The following is a 21,123-nucleotide window of genomic DNA, read 5'->3' as shown; positions in this document are numbered from 1 at the left end:
AACAAGAACCTGACAAATAGAGCAAAACACTAACCAAAAAATAATCATATTCATACCTCTATCCTGAATCATCAAAATTAACATAGCCAATGGGGCATGTCATTGACAGAGTAAATTGTTATCTATACAAAAAATAAAAGTTATAATCTACTAACAGATTTAAGTTTTAAAATCAAGAATGAAGTATCAAACAAAAGTTCTGTTTTTCTGACAACAATTGCGGACACTTTAGGCTTTAGCAATTGGTTTCATCGATCAGCCCCACAATTTTTCCATTCAATCTGTACCTTCAACTCTGATGGTTAGAGTATAGTTGGTAACTTCAATATTTTTACAGACCTAGGATCCCGGACCAATGGAATGGACAGATAATGATGGGTCTGAGTCTCTGAGAGACTAGTGTAATCAGAATATGAACCTTGCATTCTTTTCCTTGGCAATTAGAACAAAGCAACCTATGAACTCTGTACGTGCTCACAAAAGAAAATTGCACTTCTATCTGTTGGTATTATGCAGTAATCTGGTTCACAAGTCCATCACCATTGACTTTCATCTGATGAATGTAGATTCCATCTGATTTTTATCACTGTATCTGTGCATATAAAGTTAGAGGCCCTTGTGTTTGAGGACCTTCATCCAGAAATCCCAGTATATTAGCAACAGAGCCTACACCAACAACTATGGCCCAAGGAAACTGCAGTAGCATAACACATCTTACAAGATATTAGCAACACAGCCTACTCCAGCACTCACTAATGGCTTTTCTAATGTTTCTAGGTTTGCAGAGCTGTTGAACAACTATGGCCCATGTAGAAGCTTCCGGCAACAAACACCTATCTAGCATCACTTCTATAATTTTGGAAGCACCTATTGTTCTCTGTCGCTTAACTAACCGGACTACAAGCTCATCAAGAAACTCCCTCCCATCTTGAGGTGGGTTCATATTGTCTCTTAAAGTTTTCAAGAAAATATCACAAGTAATAAAATCAGGATCACATCCTTGATCTAGCATGATATTTAGAACATCCATAGCGCGGGAGATGTTATTCTGCTGGTAAAAAGCATTTAAAAGTATGTTATATGTAGCCACATCTGGTTGTAACTCCGCCTCTTGACAGAGCATCTGATTGAAAAGTTTCATCCCTTGATCTACTAGTTGAGCATTACAAAAGCCATGAATCATTGAACTGTAAGCCACAACATCTAATTTTATTCCTCTACTCAGCATTTGCTTCCACACCATCATAGCCTCCATAAGCTTCCCATTCTTGCACAATCCATTAATGAGTATACTGTAACAAACCTCATTATGATTGCAGCTATTATTTTTCATCTCTTTCCAAACAAGAATAGCTTTATGACAATCCCCTGCTTCAAAAAAACCCCTCATTAAGGAGCTATAAGTGAAAGAATTCGGGAGGTGACCTTTATTCTTCATCTCAATTAGGTACTCCCTAGCTTCATCTGCCTTCCCTTCTCGGCAAAGACCATCTATAAGAGCACTATACACTACAGTATTTGGCTCGCATCCTTTTTCCATCATTTCCTTCCACAACTGCATTGCATGCTCAAATTTTCCTTCCTTAAACAGGCCACTTATAAGAGATGAGTAAATATACTCATTCCCACGGTGACCCCTCTCTTCCAATGAGATCAACACAGAAGCCCCATCAGAAGCTCTACCTTGCTTAACAAACCCATGAACAAGCGTCCCGAAAGTAACATCATTAGGCACGCATTTATTCGCCACCATTTGATTCAAGAGACTCACCGCCTTGTTCAACTTACCCTTCCGACAAAGCCCATCGACAAGTGTATTGTAAGTCACCTCATTGGGGACACAACCCTTCAGAGACATATTATCAACCAGCTTGGCTGCACGTACCAAGTCACCCTTTTTGCACAATGCACTGATCAACACATTAAACACAAAAGGGTTCGGGAACGTTCCTTCAATCTGCATCTCATCCAACAACGAAACCGCCTCATCAATCCTCCCCTCCTTGCACAACCCATCCATCAAAGTAGAATATGTATAACTATCAGGAGCACAATTCCTCAAATGAATCCCTCTGAAAACTTCAACAGCTTGATCAACCAAACCAACCTTACACAAGGCCTTAATCACCAAGTTAAATGTAAGTCCATTTGGTTGAATGTTCAAACTCTTGCACACATGAGAGTAAAACTCCAATGCACGATGAAAATGACCCTCTTGAATAATCACATTGAGAACAGAATTAAACGATTTCACAGTTTGCTTACAATGAAACTCAGCCTCCATTCTATGAAACAAGTTCACAGCCTTTTCAGGGAAATGGGCTTTCCCATAAGCTTTGAAGATAACAATGAAATTCTTCTCAATGAAAACTCTCCTCTCACGCTTCATCTGCTGCAGAAGCTCTTCCAATGAAGCGAAATCAGAGGAAGCTGCGAGTTTTTCAATGAGGGAATAGAATGATAAATCTCCCAACTTGTAAGAACCCCATTTGTGGGAACCTGATTTGAAGATTTCAGCTGAAACTGGAGGAGGTGGTTGGTTGGAGGAGGAAGAGGAAGAGTAAGAGGGAAGTGTTGGGGTTTGGGAGACAACACCCAGATGAAGATGGAGGAGAGGTGAACGCAGTGAGTGCTTGAGAAGCACTTTGGCATGGCATGACATGACATGGAGTGAAGTGGGGTTTCGTTGAGGTTGAGGTTGAGGTTGAGGTTATGGCTACCACCGAGTTCGGTTGTTGTTCTGAGAAAATAATGTATTGTTGTAGACGACCCAAATGTTTCATAATTAAGTGAACACTGTGTTGGTGAGCTGAGATGATTCAAGTGAGGTTCATCTCATCTAACAGCTAGTCCTAGTCGAGTGGAGCAATTGAAAGGTTACCGAAAGGTAACCATCATCTTGGAAGTTGTTCATAAAGACTTCGTTAAGGTCTAATGTCTCAAATTGCGACTCTCACCATGTTTATAAATACATGTTTGGTCGTTCATTTACGTAAACATTTCTTATTTTATTAACATGTTCTTCTAAGACTTAAGCTTCTTCCTCTTTGCTCTCGTACTGATTTGATTGTCGAAGTGCCTTTGTGGGTACCTCCTTATTGTGCGTGTCTACATCGCATCATCGTGTCGGAAGATCCATTCAGGACCGTGCACCACTATCAAAGACAGAGAGAGTTTTTCTACTCAGATTCAGAAAGAATAATATCCGAGTCGGATTTAAAAAAAATGAAATGAATGATTATGGATATCATTCATATTTTTACCCTTCCATAAATTAAATATGAAAAAAAAAATTCTAGATAAAAAATGTGGAGGTAGCTTTTACAGTTGGTTTTTTTCTTTGTAATAGTCCACTCACTTTTATTGAACTCCTATTTAAACACACAAAAGTTCCATTGAAAACATTCATCCATAGATAAATTAATTCTTCCGTTTATTATTGAGTAATATGACTGCAATTTAACTAATTTTGTTCATGATACAAGGACTAATAACATGGCGAGTTTCATACAAGATAGGGAAGGGGGCTGAGGAAAGTGAATTCTGATTTTTATGAATAAAGAGTACAAACTTAGTTTATCTAAGGGTTTGCATTCTCAATGGTCTCTGTGTGCTTAACTTTGATGGATTGCATTTGCACCTTTTCTTGTTGATGAGCCATATCATAAGTTGAATGTAGCCCAAACAAAACATAGTACACCAACATCACCAAAGTGCACACTCCAAATCTTACAAAGGCATCATAACTCAAAGATCCCATGAGAAACACATTTGTTGCAATAGACAAAGATGGGAGCCATGGCACCAGTGGAACCCCCCAAACTCTTGCCAGCCTTTGCTGTTTCAAAAACACTGACATCCCAAGAGTTGCCAAGAACCAAACAGGAACAGCAATTGCATATCCAACCCAACCATTAGGCCTCAAACCCCAATAAGCTGAAATCCCCATTGAGGAAGCAACAATCATCATCAAGAAGAAAACTAGCTTTAACATGTCCTCTCTTGGTGTGACTCCTGTCACATAATACCTCCTCACCAGAAGAGCAACAGATATCATCATGAAGATAAAGAGTGTGCTCACTGATAACAAGCTAGATAACACATCCAAGCCTGTGAAGAAAGCTATGCAGGAACTTAAAACTGTGATCAGGAGTGTAGCATTTATTGGTGTTCCTGTCTTGGGGTGAACAAGAGCAAACCATGGAGGGATCATGTGAGAACGTGCAATGTGAGTTATGTAACGCGCTTGTCCTAATCTTCCTACCAGAAGCACTGTTGTCATACCCTTCAGTGCACCAAAAGCAACAACATATTTTGCCCACTTCATTCCTACTTGCTGAAATGCAACTGAGAAAGCTGCTTCTGTGTCTATCTCTGTGTACCTCTGCATCATGCTCAGTGAGAGTGCCATTAAGCAATACAACACTGTGATAATCGACATTGACCCAATAAGGCCAATAGGTATGTCCCTTGATGGATTTTTTGTTTCCTCAGCCATGGTTGCAATGCTGTCAAACCCTCCATATGCAAAGTAAAGAATTGCAGCAGCTTGGAACACCCCTTTAGCCTCATAAGGTAAAAAAGGTGTCAAATTTGAGGTATTGGCATGAGCAAACCCTGCAATGATCACAAATATGATCACCACTGTGTTGATTGCAGATGCTATCCAATTGAGAAGTGAGGTTTTTCTTGTGCTGATCACTGCAATTGTTGCAGCAATTAACAAAACAACAGAAGCTATAGGGTCCAGCATGTTGTATCCATCTTTGAGGTTTGTCTTGATCCTAAGTGAATTCTTGGGAAGATTCAAAAGGGTTGTGAAGTAAGATGTCCATGATCTTGCCACTGCTGCACCTCCAAGAACGCCTTCAAGAAGAATGTTCCCAGCTGCTATGAAAGCAGCAAAATCTCCTAACTCAATTCTCAGATAAGCAAATGACCCTCCTGCAGCTGGAACTTCCACTGCAAACTCTGTGTAGCAGAAGACAGAAAGCATTGCTGAGATGCCAGAAGCAACATAGGATAAGACAATGGCTGGTCCAGCATGGTTATGAGCTTCTTGACCAGTGAGCACAAAGATTCCTGCTCCAATCACCGCACCGAACCCGAGCCAGATAAGGTCCCACCAGTTGAGGCATCTTTTCATGTCATGCTCACTTTGTTTTCTGAGCTCTTCTGTTTCAGTTGCATCATCTGATCTGCTCTGGAGACGATCCTTGAACCTTAACCATGTTTGTGAAAGAGCATGAAGGTAGTTGTTCCAGCTCTGAAAGGATTCCTCTGGTAAGAAATCTTGCTTGCTCCATCTCCAGTAGCTTTTTTGTGGCTCAGGGTCATTATTGAAAGCCATTCAATAGATTGTGTATTTCCTGAAGCTCTTGTGTAGATTGGAAGGTGTCATGGAGGAAAATAAGCAGATAGCTATGAAATAAATAGAAATCCCTTCCTAAGTGTCTTCAATTATTGTGTCAGTTGGTGTGGAATTTAAACACTTCTTCAACTCGTCAATGCATTCAATTGATGGACATCCTCACATTACAAATAAGAGGTGCCTATGCTTATTTAGATATTATGGTGCTAAATTTTACTTTTGGACAAAAACTTCCTCATATATACTAGGGTTAAGCATTATATTAGTCCCTGTCTTTGTGTCGCCGTCTGACTTAGGTCCCTTGCCGGAAAAATTATTGTAAAAGATCCTCTTGTTTGTAAATTGTTTGGGGCGGGTCCTCACCGGAGCAATGCTGGCGGTGGGGAGTGGGTGGGTATGGTGGCGGTGAGGTTGAGATGTCGTTTTCGGGAGTATGCCTTCTGGGCTCCATTGGGGAGGTGATGTGTTGCTCTGTTACATTTGAATCTGAAAGAAGCCCAGGAAGGTGGTTACACACGATAAGAAGATGCAGGAATGGTTGAAGAAGACGGTGGTGGCTGAATTCATGGTGTGTGTGTGAGAGAGAATGGAGATGAGTGTGGTTATGGACTTATGGCTATGAGTGGTTTGATTGGGTGGAGAGAGATAGAGGAAGTTGTGTTGATGCTAGGGGGATTGGAATTAAAAGATGAGGAGAAGAAGAACCCTAATTTGATTGAGAATTTGGGTTAATTAGTTTTTGTTAATTAAATTAGGGTTAGTTTTTTAATTGATTTTATTTTTTTTAATTTGATTTAATTTAATTTAATTTTTTGATGTGTAATTTATTTATTAATTTTTAAAATCCACATAAGCATTTTTATCTCAGTCAGCAATCCAAATCATCACTCGTCGGAGTTTCGGGCTCCGGTGAGGACCCGCCCCAAACAATTTACAAACAAGAAAATCTTTTACAATAATTTTTCCGGCAAGGGACCTAGGTCAGACGGCGACACAAAGACAGGGACTAATATAATGCTTAACCCTATATACTAACATATATGGAAGAGTTAATTAGTATAAAAGGAAAGTAGTTTCACAAAAGCTTACTTAGATATACAGAAATATAGGACTATTCAGAACCACAAAAGTCAAGATCTTGAGCAATTTTTATCAGAAAATAACAGGGTCTTTGATTGAATGGATGAAATTGGGATGTGAAGAAATAAGTGTGGAAGTGTGGGCACACTAAAAGTATGTTTGGAACACTCTTTAAATTTCCTTTAGCCTAATTGTAAACTGGTTGTTAGCACGTATTTTAAAGTAAAATGTAAACAAAACTCTTCTAATGGATATTGATGTAAATCTATACACATTGCACTTAACTGATATCCAAACACACACTTAATTAAGGTCTAGAATACTCATAAACTTATTTGAGAAGTTTGTCGAAATAAGCTCAAAAGAGTTTATATGCAAGTAAAACGTTTAATTGTAAATTAATCCGAGATGCTAATCAACAATATACCAGATGCACATCACTGTCTAGTTTGTATGTATCTGGGCAACACTTTCAAAGGATAAGCCAATCCATGGAGAGTCTGAAAACGTGCGCATCAATGGGTGTGATTGGAATCAACTTTCCTTGTTGTCTTGTGTAGAAAATGAGGGATGCGGGGTCCATACCATTTAAGATGGGAAAGTGATATCAGTGTTAGCACCAAAATTTACAGGTTTGGAAATTAGCCATTGAGATATGGTGTATATGGTGTACATGGATGCATGGCTTGTTTCAGTGTAATTTATACTTTACTGCCAAATTAGTAGAAGTTGCTGGGGTCGAAATTGTAATTAAGGATATCTTGGACCAATATTTCGACGAAGGAAGTTAAATTGGGACTTCACCAATTTGGTCTAATTCGACAAGGTGTATTTTCGACCAACATATATATGTCAGCCATTTAATGGTTCTTTGATTTCATTTACGTGATCAAAACAATATGCAATGGAAGGGTCAGATCTAGAAGTTTAAGAAAGTACATGTTTGCTGATTGGCTACTACATGGGATTGTTAAAGTCAAGTTGCCACTAGCATTGTTTGATCTGCAAGTCTAGCTTCTTGGTCGAAATTATATGTTGATGGCAGCATGTTAATGTCAAGCCACATGAAAGGAGCTCTTCGACCAAGCACAAGAAAGTAAGATATATTTGAAGACATGTATTAAGTTTGGTAGAAAGAGATCAAAGCAATCCAGCAAAGAATGTCGAAGAAATCCAAGACTACCCGAAGATGGAGTTGCCAGAGAAGTTAGTGGAAGTTACTAGTGACTTAAGTGGAAGTTATTAGTGGCTATTGAAGTGGAGTAGAGGAGAACGTGGCAGTTACTTACTGAAGATGCAACATGAATGTGGCTTGGAAAATAGAAGTGGCTGCAAGTTATTATGTTTGTACTTATGCCAAGTGTATGGCTCTAGTGTAGGGAGTTATTTTCTAAGATTTAATCTCTACCATAGGATCTAGTAGCAATTTCATTCCAAGTTCTATAAGTAGCAAATCTGATTGTAAAATTACTCAGACTCACACAACTACTCAAAACTCTCCATGGATGCCTCCAAGTCTCATGTGACATATGGCTACAAAGAGACTAAGAGTGTGCTGTGATTCTCACCTTTAATTTTCAATGCAATTTCATTTTCTTTGCCATTTTGATTTTCTTTTACTTTTTGTTCCTCTTTTTCCTTTCGATCCTTTACTCTTTTTTCCCTTTTGTTCATACCGTTCTTCACAAAAACCCGACCTTGACATTTAAAACGTCTTCACTAAAGACCCCAGAAAGGACTCCGAATCCGGTCCTTAAATTTCTTTTGGATTCTGTTTGTTTACCAAAAATCAGCGTAAACACAGAGTTAAAACCAGAAACAAAAGTTAAATGATTTCAATAGCTCACCAGACCAGACAAACATATCAAGGTTGAGAATTTTTGTAACATTTTATGATTTTATCGTTTATTCTTCTAGCATTAAAATAATAACTATGGATGGTTGAGATCGCATTTATCTATTGTACGAAGTTTAGTATTCACTTGTAGTTGTTGCATGCATCGAATTCATGTTGAGTAAAGACCATTTTCTTGCATCAAAGAGAGCTGGTTCTTTTCATGAGTTGGACAATTTGTGTTACTTGTGCATTAAATTGGTGTACTACTAACTAGTTACGTGATGGGATACTTTCTCAGACATTTTTTTGGCGAGACAACTTGCACGAACTTATGTTCAATCGCGTTCTAATATTCTGCAACTGGAGAAGCAAAATAAATGGGAAGCCAAGTAACTGTAGAAAACAACATAACCAAGGAAGAGAAAGTAACCTTTGAATATATTTGTATTACAAAGGTATATTTGAGCTACATCACTCTTAACAACCATAACAGATTCTGAAGCATGGCTGAACAGAGCAATATTCAGATTTCAGACACATGCAATTGCGACACCCACTGGAATGTCACAGGTCACAGTTAAACCATTAGAGGGGGAAAATTATTCATAAATATACTACCTCACCAAAGATAGAGCCTCTACCAAGATGACTTTTCTGAAGAAAGCCATTCTTGTGTTGCCTCCAAATCGGGAAGAACAACTGCCCCAGATTTCCTCCACTCATCAGCATCTGGTGTCTTGAATCTGTCCAACAATAGTGCATGCATCCCTATGCTCTTAGCTGGCTCATAGTCTTTCCGCATGCTATCGCCAATATGCAAAGTTTCTTCAGGTTTAATATTTCCAGCCCTCTCAAGTGCAATCTCATAAATTTTTGGGTTTGGCTTCTCAACGCCTTCAAGACCAGAAAACACGCCAAAGTCCCACTCAGATCCCTTCAGTATCAAACATCATAACAATCAGACATGTTTGCCTATTGGGGTGAAAGTGTAAAGGCAGCACTTATTAAAACCACATCACAAATGTATAAGAACAAAGATGCTTTTAGTGATAAACAAATTTTAGTGCTGAATAGACTACAGCTCAACATAATCCCTTCAGTATCAAACATCATAACAATCAGACATGTTTGCCTATTGGGGTGAAAGTGTAAAGGCAGCACTTATTAAAACCACATCACAAATATATAAGAACAAAGATGCTTTTAGTGATAAACAAATTTTAGTGCTGAATAGACTACAGCTCAACATAATTTCCTTCAGATGTGGTTCAATGTGTCAGGGATTCATTGAAATTCATAGACCATAAATCAATAATCGCATTGTGTTTAAAAATGGAAGTGTGCTCTCTCAACATTTTCAATAAATGACTTGCTTGCATGCACAACTCTATGCTCCGTAACCAAAGCCTTATCCCACTAGGTGAGGTCGGCTATATGGATCACAAATCCATATTAAGATATCAGCGAGTTTTATGTTGGCTGCTAAAAGCCTAACACAACTTTCCTCCTTTATACAGGCTCAAAACCGGCTACGCAAAAGCATAGGCGGAGTCTGTCTCTGTAACAATGCTAAATTGCTGAATGTAAATTTATCTTTTATATAAAGTCTGATGGAAAACTTCAGAAAAATAATGGAAAGTTTACCTCATTTATACCCATAGCTGGAAGAATCACATCTGGATATCGATACTCTGCATTGCTCACGAGGCCAACTTTGACACCCTTTCCACGAAGCCATCTAAGAAATGGTCGGGAGTCCGGAAAGACAGTATAAGGAGCAGATGACCCAAAAGATGCATATATGCGTCTGAAAATTTTCTCAAATGTTTCCTCATCATATTCATATCCAGCCTGCCAGAAAAACAAAATTTCTCCTTCATGACATTCAAAGAATTTTCGCAGATGGGATTGCATGCAGGTATTGTATAATATACAGATGAACACAGAATAAAGGCGGAGGTCAAACATTTATTGTTTGAGTGCATTCATTGTTACTGAAGACAAAATTAGAACCAAACTAATTGTGTGCCCATGTAAATGGCAACAACATCTTGACATGTAAATTGCAAAACACCCACTGTAATGACTTTGACAAATATCTTACCCTGACAAAAGAATCACGCACGCAGGTTTTCCACCACACAATGTTCGGCATTTTGGCTCCAAACCCGAAACAGGGATACTTCTTTGCCATGTCCTTATATGCAAGCTTAAATCCCTCATGTACACGTTTGTAGTCTGGGCACGGATGGCCAGCAGCTTTAGCGGCCATGCAATAATAGTCACCAAGCTCCCCTTTGTAAGCCATTAGGGTGCCGGTAACATCTACAGTGACACAGCGCAGTCTAGCCAATATTGACATGGTAGCACAAATTATAGAGAGGCCCTTCGTCAGTTAGGTTGTTCAGAAGAATTTCCAGTGCCGCAATGCCAATATAAATTTCAAGGAAGCAACGAATAGGGTAAGGTATTAAACTCCTTCAAAATTGATATTAAAGCCTGCATATGTTATTCCAAAATTACCTTGTTAGTTGAAAGAAATATCAATTAAGAAAGAGCTAACATGATGATATGGTTTAGTAAATTGTTTGGCACAAATAAAGGGTAAGGGCAAGGAGATGACATTTTTAAATATGCATTTTAAATGATTTCATAGTGCAAAACAACTTTTCAAATAAATATTAAATTGTGATCTACTAGAGACAACCTGGCTCTGATATTAAATATGATTTTAAGTTATTGATCCATGAAAGCAGAAAACAAAAAGAAATGGATTTTAGATGCTACAAGTGATTATAAAAAACATAGTGGCACTAATGCACTTGCTCTGAGAGGAAAAGGCATTTTAATTTACACTGATAATTTTAAACAAATATGAAAGACTCAAAGATATACCATACTATCCTGAAAGATGCTGTCTTCAAGAAGGCATCTCTTCTAGACCTACATTTGGTCATAACTTTATACTTAATGCCAGTAAAATGTTAAACTTATGGAAAATAGGTAATCAAACACAACTTTAAAGAAGCTAACTGGCTCAAGAAATTATAAGATAAATCTCAATTCTAAACTTCCTTTCTGGTTGACCACCTAAATGCAGTCATTTTTTGACACAGGACTCCCATGGTCATGGTAGAGAGAAATATTTACACAGCTTCACAAACCTACATTGTCTGCTATCTATGAGTCTTATGTTGCAATCATCACAAGTCAAATAAATCATAATCTTGCCTAATGTAACTCATTGCAAATGTAACATTTTCTCTAGTCTCTACCATCACTACAGTCCAGAATCTGAAATCAACCCACTTATCCTCTAACTCAATGTTTGGCTAATGATCACCCCCCAATAATGTTCATTTTCAAAATCTATACTAGTTGATGCAAACAAACCCACATTCTTATTTCCAATTCCAGGCATGGACAACAAAAGTAAAGGTAGAATCTAAATGGGGGTTGAGTCAAATTGGACTAAGAGGCAAACAATGTGACCAAACCAGCTCAGAGGTAAGAACAAAAAAGAAGAAAGAAATGCCCACATCTACTATTTGTGAAAATGCCCAACAGAACAGGTAATCCAAAACAGCACAAAAACACATCAGAACAACAACATAGGCAACATCGAAATGCATGTCGCATCATTCAAAACAAAACAAAGCTCCATGAAAACTCACACATGCACTACTACATGGTTTGTTTAGATCAAAACCCAGAAATGATTCACAGAAAAGATTATTTTTTTATCATCCCCTGTTGCAAATGAGACAGATTAATTTTTCATATTCCAAACCTCAGACAAGGAAACGAATCTAGTTCTTACCAGAACAGTGAAAGGTTGATGATGCTTTGTGTCCGAAATCGGAAATGCTCCAGAAGAAGAAGGTTGAGCTAGAATTTCATTGTATATAAATGGTGAAGAGAATAGAAAAATAGATGGTGTGGGCAGTGATGTTGTTGTTGTTGTTGTTTCATGCCTTGTTTTTCTTTCTTTCCCAAACCCGGGATGCAAGTAGGAATTGAGTGACCCCTAGATTTATATAATAATAATTTATGTCCAATTTTTAGAAATTTCTTTTGGTACAAGATTTCTTTCAGGAGTGGGCAACACTCTTTTTAGTTTTTAAAACTTGATTTTTAATGGATCTCACTAAATTACAAATGAGGCTTATATTTTAAATGGATCTCGTATGGATTTTGGTCCATGAAAGAGTATTTAAACAAAAGTGTTAAAATAAGTTTTACTGACATTTTTCTTCTCTTGCCCTAATTTTATTTTTCGGTCAAGAGCACTTAACATATTTTTAGGTGAGCTAAGCACATGTGCTGACTATTCTTCTCACCACAGATGCTTGCACTAAACAGTAAATGAGTTATCATAATATGCACTTCATCCCTAACCTCATGATAAAGAAATGAAGAGCTAACCATTCTTAGTACATCTTGTGGTTGAGCCCTTAACATTTTGAAAATTGTTCAAAATATCAAAATATAATTAAAAGAATTTCTAGAGGAGTTAAAATATCAAATTTCTAACACTTATTTAAAATCTGCTTTGAGAAATTTTTTTAGAGCTTATTTGGTACGTCGTATTATATATGATAGTATAAACATATATAATACATTTATAAGTTTATTCATTATTTAGTGGTAATATTATATTGTATAGTTTATTTATCAATAAACTCTGATATATTTTTTTTAAAAAAAAGTTCTAATATATTAAAATAATGAATTATTTAATTGGCATATAAATAATAGATTGATAAGATTATAACATATAAATTACTTAAAATTATTTAATCTACAATCACAACCCCTCCTCTTGCTCTTTATATAAAACTTCTAAACTTTTTTAATCTTCATATGTACACCCAATATTGGAAATGAAAGGGTATGATATGAGGCAAAATGTAGAAATAGTGGAAAGTAGAAGGATGGAAAGGCAAAAGAGCAAAACCTGACGGTGCTAGAAAGAAACCATGGTCGCATCGCAGTGGTATTCAGTTCACTGGAAAACAGTGTCAGGTATTTTTGGAGCATCAACAACATCAAATACCGTTTGCTAACAGCCAAAACCATGGTCTTAGCTGAGTCTACCTCAATCTTTGGAAAACCTCACATTCATTACTATGATGTGGGCCATAAGCTTGGATTGGTCGCTCTCTTTTCTATGTTCTTTTTTTTATGAGACGTCGCCGAGATTCCTCTATATAGTTTCCTAGATCCTAATGCTCACGGCACTTGGTTTCATCTATTGGGTTCAATAAGTGCATGTTTAAAGGTCACACAAACACCTTTTTAGCAAGAGTAAAATACACTTCCCTCCCTTGAGGTTTGCTAATATGACACTCAGCCCCATTCTTAATTAAAATCTACACTCCACCCCACTTACTTTACCAAGTTAAGTATATCTTAAAAGATGCTCACGGAATATTCTTTTTCATTCCAAACTAATAGATTTAAATTTTCAAATAATATAAAAAATATTTTAATGTTATTTTTATTTAAAAAAGTTTAAGAAATTTATGATTAATATTTTTGTAATAATCTATTTGAAACTATTTACTGTATTATATGTATGTTGAGGAAAGCTACAAATATTCTCACAATATAATTTATAATATTAGATGACTTTTTTCTTCATAAAATTCATCTTGGATTATATAATTTTAAGATATATAAATTATATTTTAATTTTTTATTGGTAAATTGAAAAGATAAATTGCATCATCTAAGACTTCCCACACCCAATTCATATATCTCAAAGCTTTTACCACTTGAGCTATCATTCGAGGACATACAACATCATGTGATTGAGATTATTAAGAATTTAAATCCATTTTTTTTGAGATATGAAACTATACCTTATTCAGTTATTCTAGTAGACCAAACAGTTCAAGTAACAACCATCTCTTATTTGTTGCATTTTCCATTTTATTTGCTAAGATAATATTGCATGTTGCAAGTGCAACCAATCTATGAAGCTAATAATATACTAATTGAGAAGGTGACCAGAACAATCATAATTTTTTTTCGGGCTTTTAATTGGAATCAATGTCATCTAATTAATCATGGAATTTTGTTAGTACAATTAATCATGAAAATAGGTTAAAAGAAAAATAGAAGTATTTGTTTAGTCTAAATTTATATTTGTAAACTTAAATGTTATTGATATTCCTATACAATATTGTGAAAATATTTAATTGTAAATATCTTAAACTTCTTGAAATAAAAAATAATAAAGGGATTTTTTTTAATTTATAATTATTTAAATATTTAAATTTATTAGTTTGGAATTAAAGAGAATATTCCGTTAGCATCTTTTAACATGTAGTTAACTTGTTAGATTTAGTGGGGTGGAGTGTAGAATTTGGTTAAGAATGAGGTTGGGTGTCATTTTGACAAACCTCAAGGGAGAGGAGTGTATTTTACTCTTTTAGCAAATAGCTAGGGTTGATTTAGATGCATGCTAAATAAGTCATGTAGAAAAAAAATATGTCACACATATTCACATGGATGTATAGAACAACAAGCTAACACCTACCAAAAAAAAGAAGAACAAGCTAATAGTTGCATTAAGAACATATATAAATACCAATTAGTAAGTATGAAAATAAAATAACACATCATGATTCATTTTTGTTGAATTAACAAATTGTTACTTTCTAACAAATATACAAATGAACTCCAATCATTGAAACTGAACAAATCTTAATGTACAAGCTAGATGACTATGTACTATGCACATGTTTGGATCAACGTGAGAATTAATTTTGGAAAATTTAATCTTGTGAAAAGTGAGTGATTTATGTTTGAATTAGTTTATCACAAAAGGGATTTTATATGACAATGTTATGAAATTCGATCATGAAATATCATAATAATTACATTTGCCATAGAAGTTGCTCTCTCTAACGTCTTCCCATAATTAAATTTGAGACTAAAATCAATTCTAAGTCGATATCCCCTAAAAATGATATGGTCAATGAGAGTTAATTACTAGTTAAACTTAAAATTAGTCATATGCCACCGTCCAAGTTGACTCCTTGAAAACTGTTACTAGTTACTACCATCCAGCTTTTGCAAGAGTCATATATGCTTCAATATGATATTGGCGAAGAACATGTATAAGAATTCGTGCTCCACATGCATTACATAACTAGTTCTCAAGTTCGGAAAAAAGAAGAATTGCATTTGGCTGTTGACACAGCTAACATAAAACCTTATTGAATTTCAATGACATGCACGATAATACATGAAGCACAACTGTAAGGAGAGACAAGAAGCTAAAGAAACAGTTGAATTATGAATAAACTAAAAAAATTAACCTATAATTACATGCTCTAACATATACACAATTACTTTACATAGTTATTGCAGGTTTTCCAGAAATGATAAGGTTGCTAGACCAGCCGCCCAAACATCATTGTCCAGCACATGCTCTTCTGGAGAGTGACTTATGCCTCCGCGACACCGCACAAACAGCATTCCCACCTGTTCAAATCCTCATTCATTGTTATATCATGCAGAGAAAATTGAAGTTTCAAAACCTTCTTCATACAGCAAAATTGAGAAATGAAACCTTTGTTAGGTGAGACATTGCCATTGCATCATGCCCTGCACCACTCATTAATGTTGGTACTTCTTCTTGAATGTCACCCTCCATCCTCTTGAGTGCAGAATAAGCTGCAGACTTGAGCTGTGAACTCAGTCCGGAATCACAAATCACAGCACCTGCATTATGCTGAAGTGATCACAGCAAAGTGCGTGTTTGGATCAGCGTTTGTCACAATTGATTTTGGTAAAATTGATTATAGTAAAAGTGAGTTGAAAATGAAGAGGTTTATGTTTGGATATATATTTGAAAAAGCGGTTCATGTAGGGCAATATTGTGAAATTCAATTGTAAAATTGTGTAATTATGTTCAACGCAGAAGCTACTCTCTCTTAGCTTCTACCAGAATTGATTTTGGGTATGAAATCAATTCTCTAAAATGATTCCTAAACATCAATACTTTCATCCATAATTGATTTTACTCTACCAGAACCATTTTTTCATAGATGTATCCAAACAAAGCCAAAAGACCACCATCAACATACCTTGTGTTCAATTATGCAGGAAACTGAACGCCTATCACATATTTGATAGATTCGGTTGGATAAATCATAGATAACAGCCTCACGCCCGAGGTCATCAATTGCTCGAATATCCATGGTATATGTAACCTGTGAAAAATCAATACATTGCGTCATCATCCTCATGATAAGAAAGAAAAAAGCTTGCCCACTTGGAAATTTCTAGAGCAGTGTCATTTTAGAAACTCATCGCTTGCCTGGCCTGGAATGACATTGCTGGCACTTGGCCATGTTGATATCTCTCCAACGGTACAAACAAGCGAACTCGAAAGTGATTTCACCGATGAATCACTGCAACGACCATCATAAGAAAGGTATTCTTCAGGATGTTTACAGAGGCTTTCCATAAGTACAATTTGTTCAGCAGCGGCCACCATAGGATCCTGACGCATGGACATTGGAACAGTTCCAGCATGACCTTGGGAGCCTCTGACTGTGACCTGCATGATTGTTTATTTATAAACCAATAATAGACACAGAGTCACACAAATGACCAAGATTAGCAGGTAGATAGTAGTTTGGTGACAAGTTCACATCATGTGTTCCACATGCACGAAACAATAAAGCTTTGTATGCCAGACCATTTGGATTATCATTGCTATATCTTGTTGAAATCACATAATATGTTTAAAATGATAGGAAACCAACAAAACTAGTCCAAGAAACTACATGCATTGAAACACGCCACAGCAATTCTTATTTTTCACCTTCAATCGTGTCTGTCCAGCTATGCCTTTAACCACACCAAGTGGAAAACCAACTTGTTCTAGCACAGGACCCTGTTCAATGTGGACCTGCAGCATTTAAGAAATACAAGAAAATTTTGACCCTGTTCAATGTGGAAAACCAACTTGTTCTATATTGGTCAAGTTATTGATCAAAACAGCACTATGGATGAAGAATGAAAATGTTTGTTGTACCTCAACATAACCCCAAACAGATTTTGGGTCATATTTGAGCTGTAAAAAACTTTCCTCTGTGGTTTCTATTGAGCTCTCCTTAAGAATTTCTCTTACTGTTGCATTCCTGAAAGAAATCTATTAATAAGTATATTGATTATATGAAATTTTACTATACCATAAGAAGAAAGTTCCTAGGAGAAACCTTTTATCCGGTATCTCCAATGTTGTGGCAGGCAAAATACCAGCTATGGCACCGCTGCCCAAGAAAGTAGATTGAAATCTGACGCCCTCTTCATCGCAAAATGCAATCACCTGCAGGATAGATGTTAGGACTGGAATATGATGGCAGGAATAAAGCAGTAGAATAGTTCCAATCAACATTTCCTTTTGCATTTTTTGAGAATCTTTTCTCAGTGCACACCATTATCATAAGACAAAAAATCAATGAGCAGTGAGCATACACCATTATTCTTGTATAATTAAGACACTTGTGATCTTTTATTGTTAATTACGAATGCCGTGCATTTTCAGCATTCTTTTGCATTTATATATGTCTGTAAACCCTATAAAAAATTTAGCTTGCCGTCCATCCCTCTATGCGCTATACCACTCTAGCATTTTTGGAGCCGGCCTCTACCGCTATACAAGAGCTTTTATTTAACACAGTTGAATAAAGACAAGATTAAGTTAGATACTTTCCGCCAAAATAGGTTGCAGAAATTATTCATCAGGTAATTCATTCTTTCTCCAAAGTATTTTTGCAGCTGAATTCCCCCCCTCCCTCCTTCCATGTTTTTGAAATTATAATAATGTATATACTTAACAGAAAAGAGATTTCAGTATATCAGATTAATTGGAACCCAAGAAATTGATTTATCGAACTTTCAAGTTCAAATGTCTGTTTTGAAACAGGTGAAGGCCTTAGAAAATGTTGTAAACTATATCAGTTACTTGACTAACCTCAACAGGGCGCCTTAACTTTTGCAGCTTTCCATTATCATGCATAACCTTCAACGCAGAAATGGCAGAGATTATTCCCAGTGATCCATCAAACTTCCCAGCATCAACAACAGTGTCCTGTTAACATAAGTATCCACAACCACCATTAATCTCAACTCCCTAAAATCTCCACGAAATGTGAAGGAAATGTTCAGTTTCATTCAAAATAAATTGAGGATATAAATGTCTCACCATGTGAGATCCAAGCAATAAAGCTTCAGCATTTGCATTCGGACCCTCGACTCGGCCATGTACGTTTCCCATTTGGTCCACCCAACTAAAGAGAACATAGGTATCAGTCAAGTTTTCAGAAAAACCATGAAGAGCCTAAGGAGTTAGAAGGCTAACGTTCTCAAACCAGCATCCTCCATCCATTTTTGAATAAGATGAATCGCCCTCAAGGATGCAGGACTCAAAAATGTCCTCTCCAGATAGCCACTAGCATCGCTCACCTGTTTTTCATCCAAAAGAAACATTAACTTAAGGATAAACAATTTTGACTTTAGAGCATGTATGAAAATCCTTCTATAATTGATTCTAAGGCTAAAATCAATCTAAGATGAAGTTTCTGAGAGTAGCCTCTTGGTGCTAGAATTGATTCTGAGAAAAAATAAGTTAATCCAAACATGTTATTAAGGGTACACAACAGGAAAATTATGGGAATAACCAGCATAGCATAGGAAATGACGCGCAACATTTCCTAGATGATGTATCTAGCCTTTTATTTATAGTGGAGAGTGTTGTATATTTCTGAAAAGGCTATACTTCAAAACTGGCAGACAATGAAGAGTGAAGAAAAACATATTTCAAAATGATAGGTACAGACACCAATGAATGTAGGGAAGCATTTTCCTGAAAGGATCTGTTGCATTGAAGTCAAGAACAGAAATTCATCTGTTTCATTTTACTATGAGTATAAACATAATGGAAAATTAGCAGGGTATAGCTCAGTTCAAGTTAGGTACCTTCCCAAGCTCATGAAGTCTTGCCACTGCCTCATCTCTTAGAATCTGCGGAAACAAATCACCCCTTTTTTCTAAATCTCCAGTTTCACTACCTAATCATTTAAACTTTCAAGTTGCATTTAGCACATCCACACAATCATAGCCATTAACAAAAACATGGAAAGGGGTCTTAAGTTTTATTTTCTCCTCTTTCTAATTACCAATATACACAATTTATCATTGCAAGTTACAAATGCATCCAAGTTTTCAGAGACAAGACCGTGCATGTTTGAAAATCATTCTACAATTGATTCTAAAGCCAAAATCAACTCTAGGAAGAAGCTTCTACGAGTAGCTTCCGGTTGTCAAAATTGATTATGCGAAAAGAGAAGCTGATACAAACATGCTACTCATTCCAAATGGGATTTGAACTCAGACTCCCAAATCAGAGAATTACATTATTAGTCAAGTTATTTGTTGCCAACATAAACATGTCCATTGAACCATTCAACACTCTCTCTAATTAAATAAGAGAAAACCCCCCAAATTTTCTATGATCCTAATCTACTCACAGTAACACAATATTTTTTTCAAGTCTCAGCCTCAGACATCAACACAAGCACAGAAGGCATACCCAGAGAAAGAGTCAAAGCATAAATTTTTACAAGGGCCCACATGAACACTTCTATAAAAAAGAAGACCCTTTTCATTTTCATAGTTGATTATGCCTCAGACACACTCAGAGAGATTAAAGGTGACAGACACCACCACAAACAGTACAACAAGCTGATGTGGCGTTTTCTGGAGTATGCCTTCTGGACTCCATTGGGGAGGTGATGCTGTGTTGCTCTGTTGCATCTGAATCTGAAATAAAAAGAGACTGTGTCTGTGTCTGTGTGTGCCAACAATATCATGGAAATGGAATCTGAATCTGAATCTTCCAAAGGGAATCTTTGCACTTTATCCAAGAATCAAAACCCAACAAGTGTTTTTTTTCCCACTTTTCTATGAAGAAAAGAAAACAAGTAAAAACAACAAACTATACCAGAAAACGAAGAAGTCCATGAAGGTGTTGACAGCAGACACAGTAACAAGATGCATGAATGGTTGAAGAAGATAGTGGTGGCGGAACTCATAGTTGTGTGTGTGGCTATGGCTATGGCTATGAGTGGTTTGATGATTGGGTGGAGAGAGAGAGAGAGAGAGAGAGAGCAGAGGAAGCAAAAGCAAAATCGAAAGTGTGGTGTTAGCTACCACTACTTCACAATCACTCTTTCTCAAAGGGACCGAACATTGGAGAATATGAGCATGTGGTGGTCGTGGCGGCGGCAGCTACTATACGAGACTCGTGACATGCACGAGCCTTTTCCTGAATTGCGGGACACCTCACACTCACATGTGGTCACTGTATCGTGCGTGCTTGCATGGAATATAATTGAAATAATGATTTGTTCACACCTCATTCCTCTAAATGAGGTGGAAAGAGTGGAGGAGGAGAGAGATAGGAAGAAAATAAAAAGTAAGAGAGAAAAAGTTTAAAATGTGATAGATGATAAGAGGAGAGAGATAGAAATAAAAATAGGTGGAAATGAAGTGTATAAATAATGAGGTGTGTATATATCATTACTCACAGAAGAAAAAAAAATCTTGATACCTTATTTTTTAGGTGTGGAGAGGTGGACAAAAAGGGAGATATGAAGAAATGAGACAGAAAATGAAAATGTGATAGATGATTTGATTGATAAAGAAGAAAGAAATAGTATATAGAAATAAAGATGGAAAAATAAAGTGGAAAAAAAGTCGAAGTGTGTATGAATTAAAATTCTCTATTTTATCTCACTTTTTTAGACATGAA

The 21,123-nt window shown here is 36.5% G+C and overlaps 4 protein-coding genes across 6 annotated transcripts; all 4 read right to left on the bottom strand.

Annotated features, from left to right (window-relative positions):
* Positions 1-17: 17 nt before the first annotated feature.
* On the bottom strand, positions 18-2,923 carry LOC130726841 (pentatricopeptide repeat-containing protein At4g20090). The gene has a single exon (XM_057578160.1). The coding sequence runs from the start codon at positions 2,660-2,662 to the stop codon at positions 725-727; it is 1,938 nt and encodes a 645-aa protein (XP_057434143.1). The 5' UTR covers positions 2,663-2,923; the 3' UTR covers positions 18-724.
* Positions 2,924-3,412: 489 nt separating this feature from the next.
* Positions 3,413-5,584, bottom strand: LOC130723316 (cationic amino acid transporter 5). Its single transcript, XM_057574313.1, has one exon. The coding sequence runs from the start codon at positions 5,348-5,350 to the stop codon at positions 3,581-3,583; it is 1,770 nt and encodes a 589-aa protein (XP_057430296.1). The 5' UTR covers positions 5,351-5,584; the 3' UTR covers positions 3,413-3,580.
* Positions 5,585-8,704: 3,120 nt separating this feature from the next.
* On the bottom strand, positions 8,705-12,303 carry LOC130724695 (uncharacterized). Of its 2 annotated transcripts, XM_057575980.1 has the most exons (5): positions 12,109-12,303; positions 11,184-11,231; positions 10,393-10,787; positions 9,933-10,139; positions 8,705-9,222 (listed from the first exon to the last, which is right to left on the bottom strand). In XM_057575980.1, the coding sequence occupies exons 3-5, from the start codon at positions 10,648-10,650 to the stop codon at positions 8,926-8,928; spliced, it is 762 nt and encodes a 253-aa protein (XP_057431963.1). In that variant the 5' UTR covers positions 10,651-10,787; positions 11,184-11,231; positions 12,109-12,303; the 3' UTR covers positions 8,705-8,925. The 2 variants fall into 2 exon arrangements, with proteins under 2 accessions (XP_057431963.1, XP_057431962.1); XM_057575979.1 differs by lacking the exon at positions 11,184-11,231.
* Positions 12,304-15,414: 3,111 nt separating this feature from the next.
* Positions 15,415-20,593, bottom strand: LOC130723693 (allantoate deiminase 2). Of its 2 annotated transcripts, none has more exons than XM_057574805.1 (12): positions 20,314-20,593; positions 19,290-19,381; positions 18,673-18,776; positions 18,517-18,601; positions 18,286-18,402; positions 17,528-17,637; positions 17,344-17,449; positions 17,131-17,217; positions 16,621-16,863; positions 16,388-16,513; positions 15,871-16,032; positions 15,415-15,782 (listed from the first exon to the last, which is right to left on the bottom strand). In XM_057574805.1, exons 1-12 carry the CDS (start codon positions 20,402-20,404, stop codon positions 15,660-15,662), a joined length of 1,446 nt encoding a protein of 481 aa, XP_057430788.1. In that variant the 5' UTR covers positions 20,405-20,593; the 3' UTR covers positions 15,415-15,659. The 2 variants fall into 2 exon arrangements, with proteins under 2 accessions (XP_057430788.1, XP_057430789.1); XM_057574806.1 differs by having other exon boundaries at positions 19,290-19,334; positions 20,314-20,588.
* Positions 20,594-21,123: the final 530 nt, after the last annotated feature.

The sequence above is a fragment of the Lotus japonicus genome, chromosome 6 (genome assembly GCF_012489685.1).
Source record: "Lotus japonicus ecotype B-129 chromosome 6, LjGifu_v1.2".
Classification (NCBI taxonomy): domain Eukaryota; kingdom Viridiplantae; phylum Streptophyta; class Magnoliopsida; order Fabales; family Fabaceae; genus Lotus; species Lotus japonicus.
Note: the sequence above shows the minus strand (reverse complement) of the source record. Positions and strands in the feature narration are given on the sequence as shown.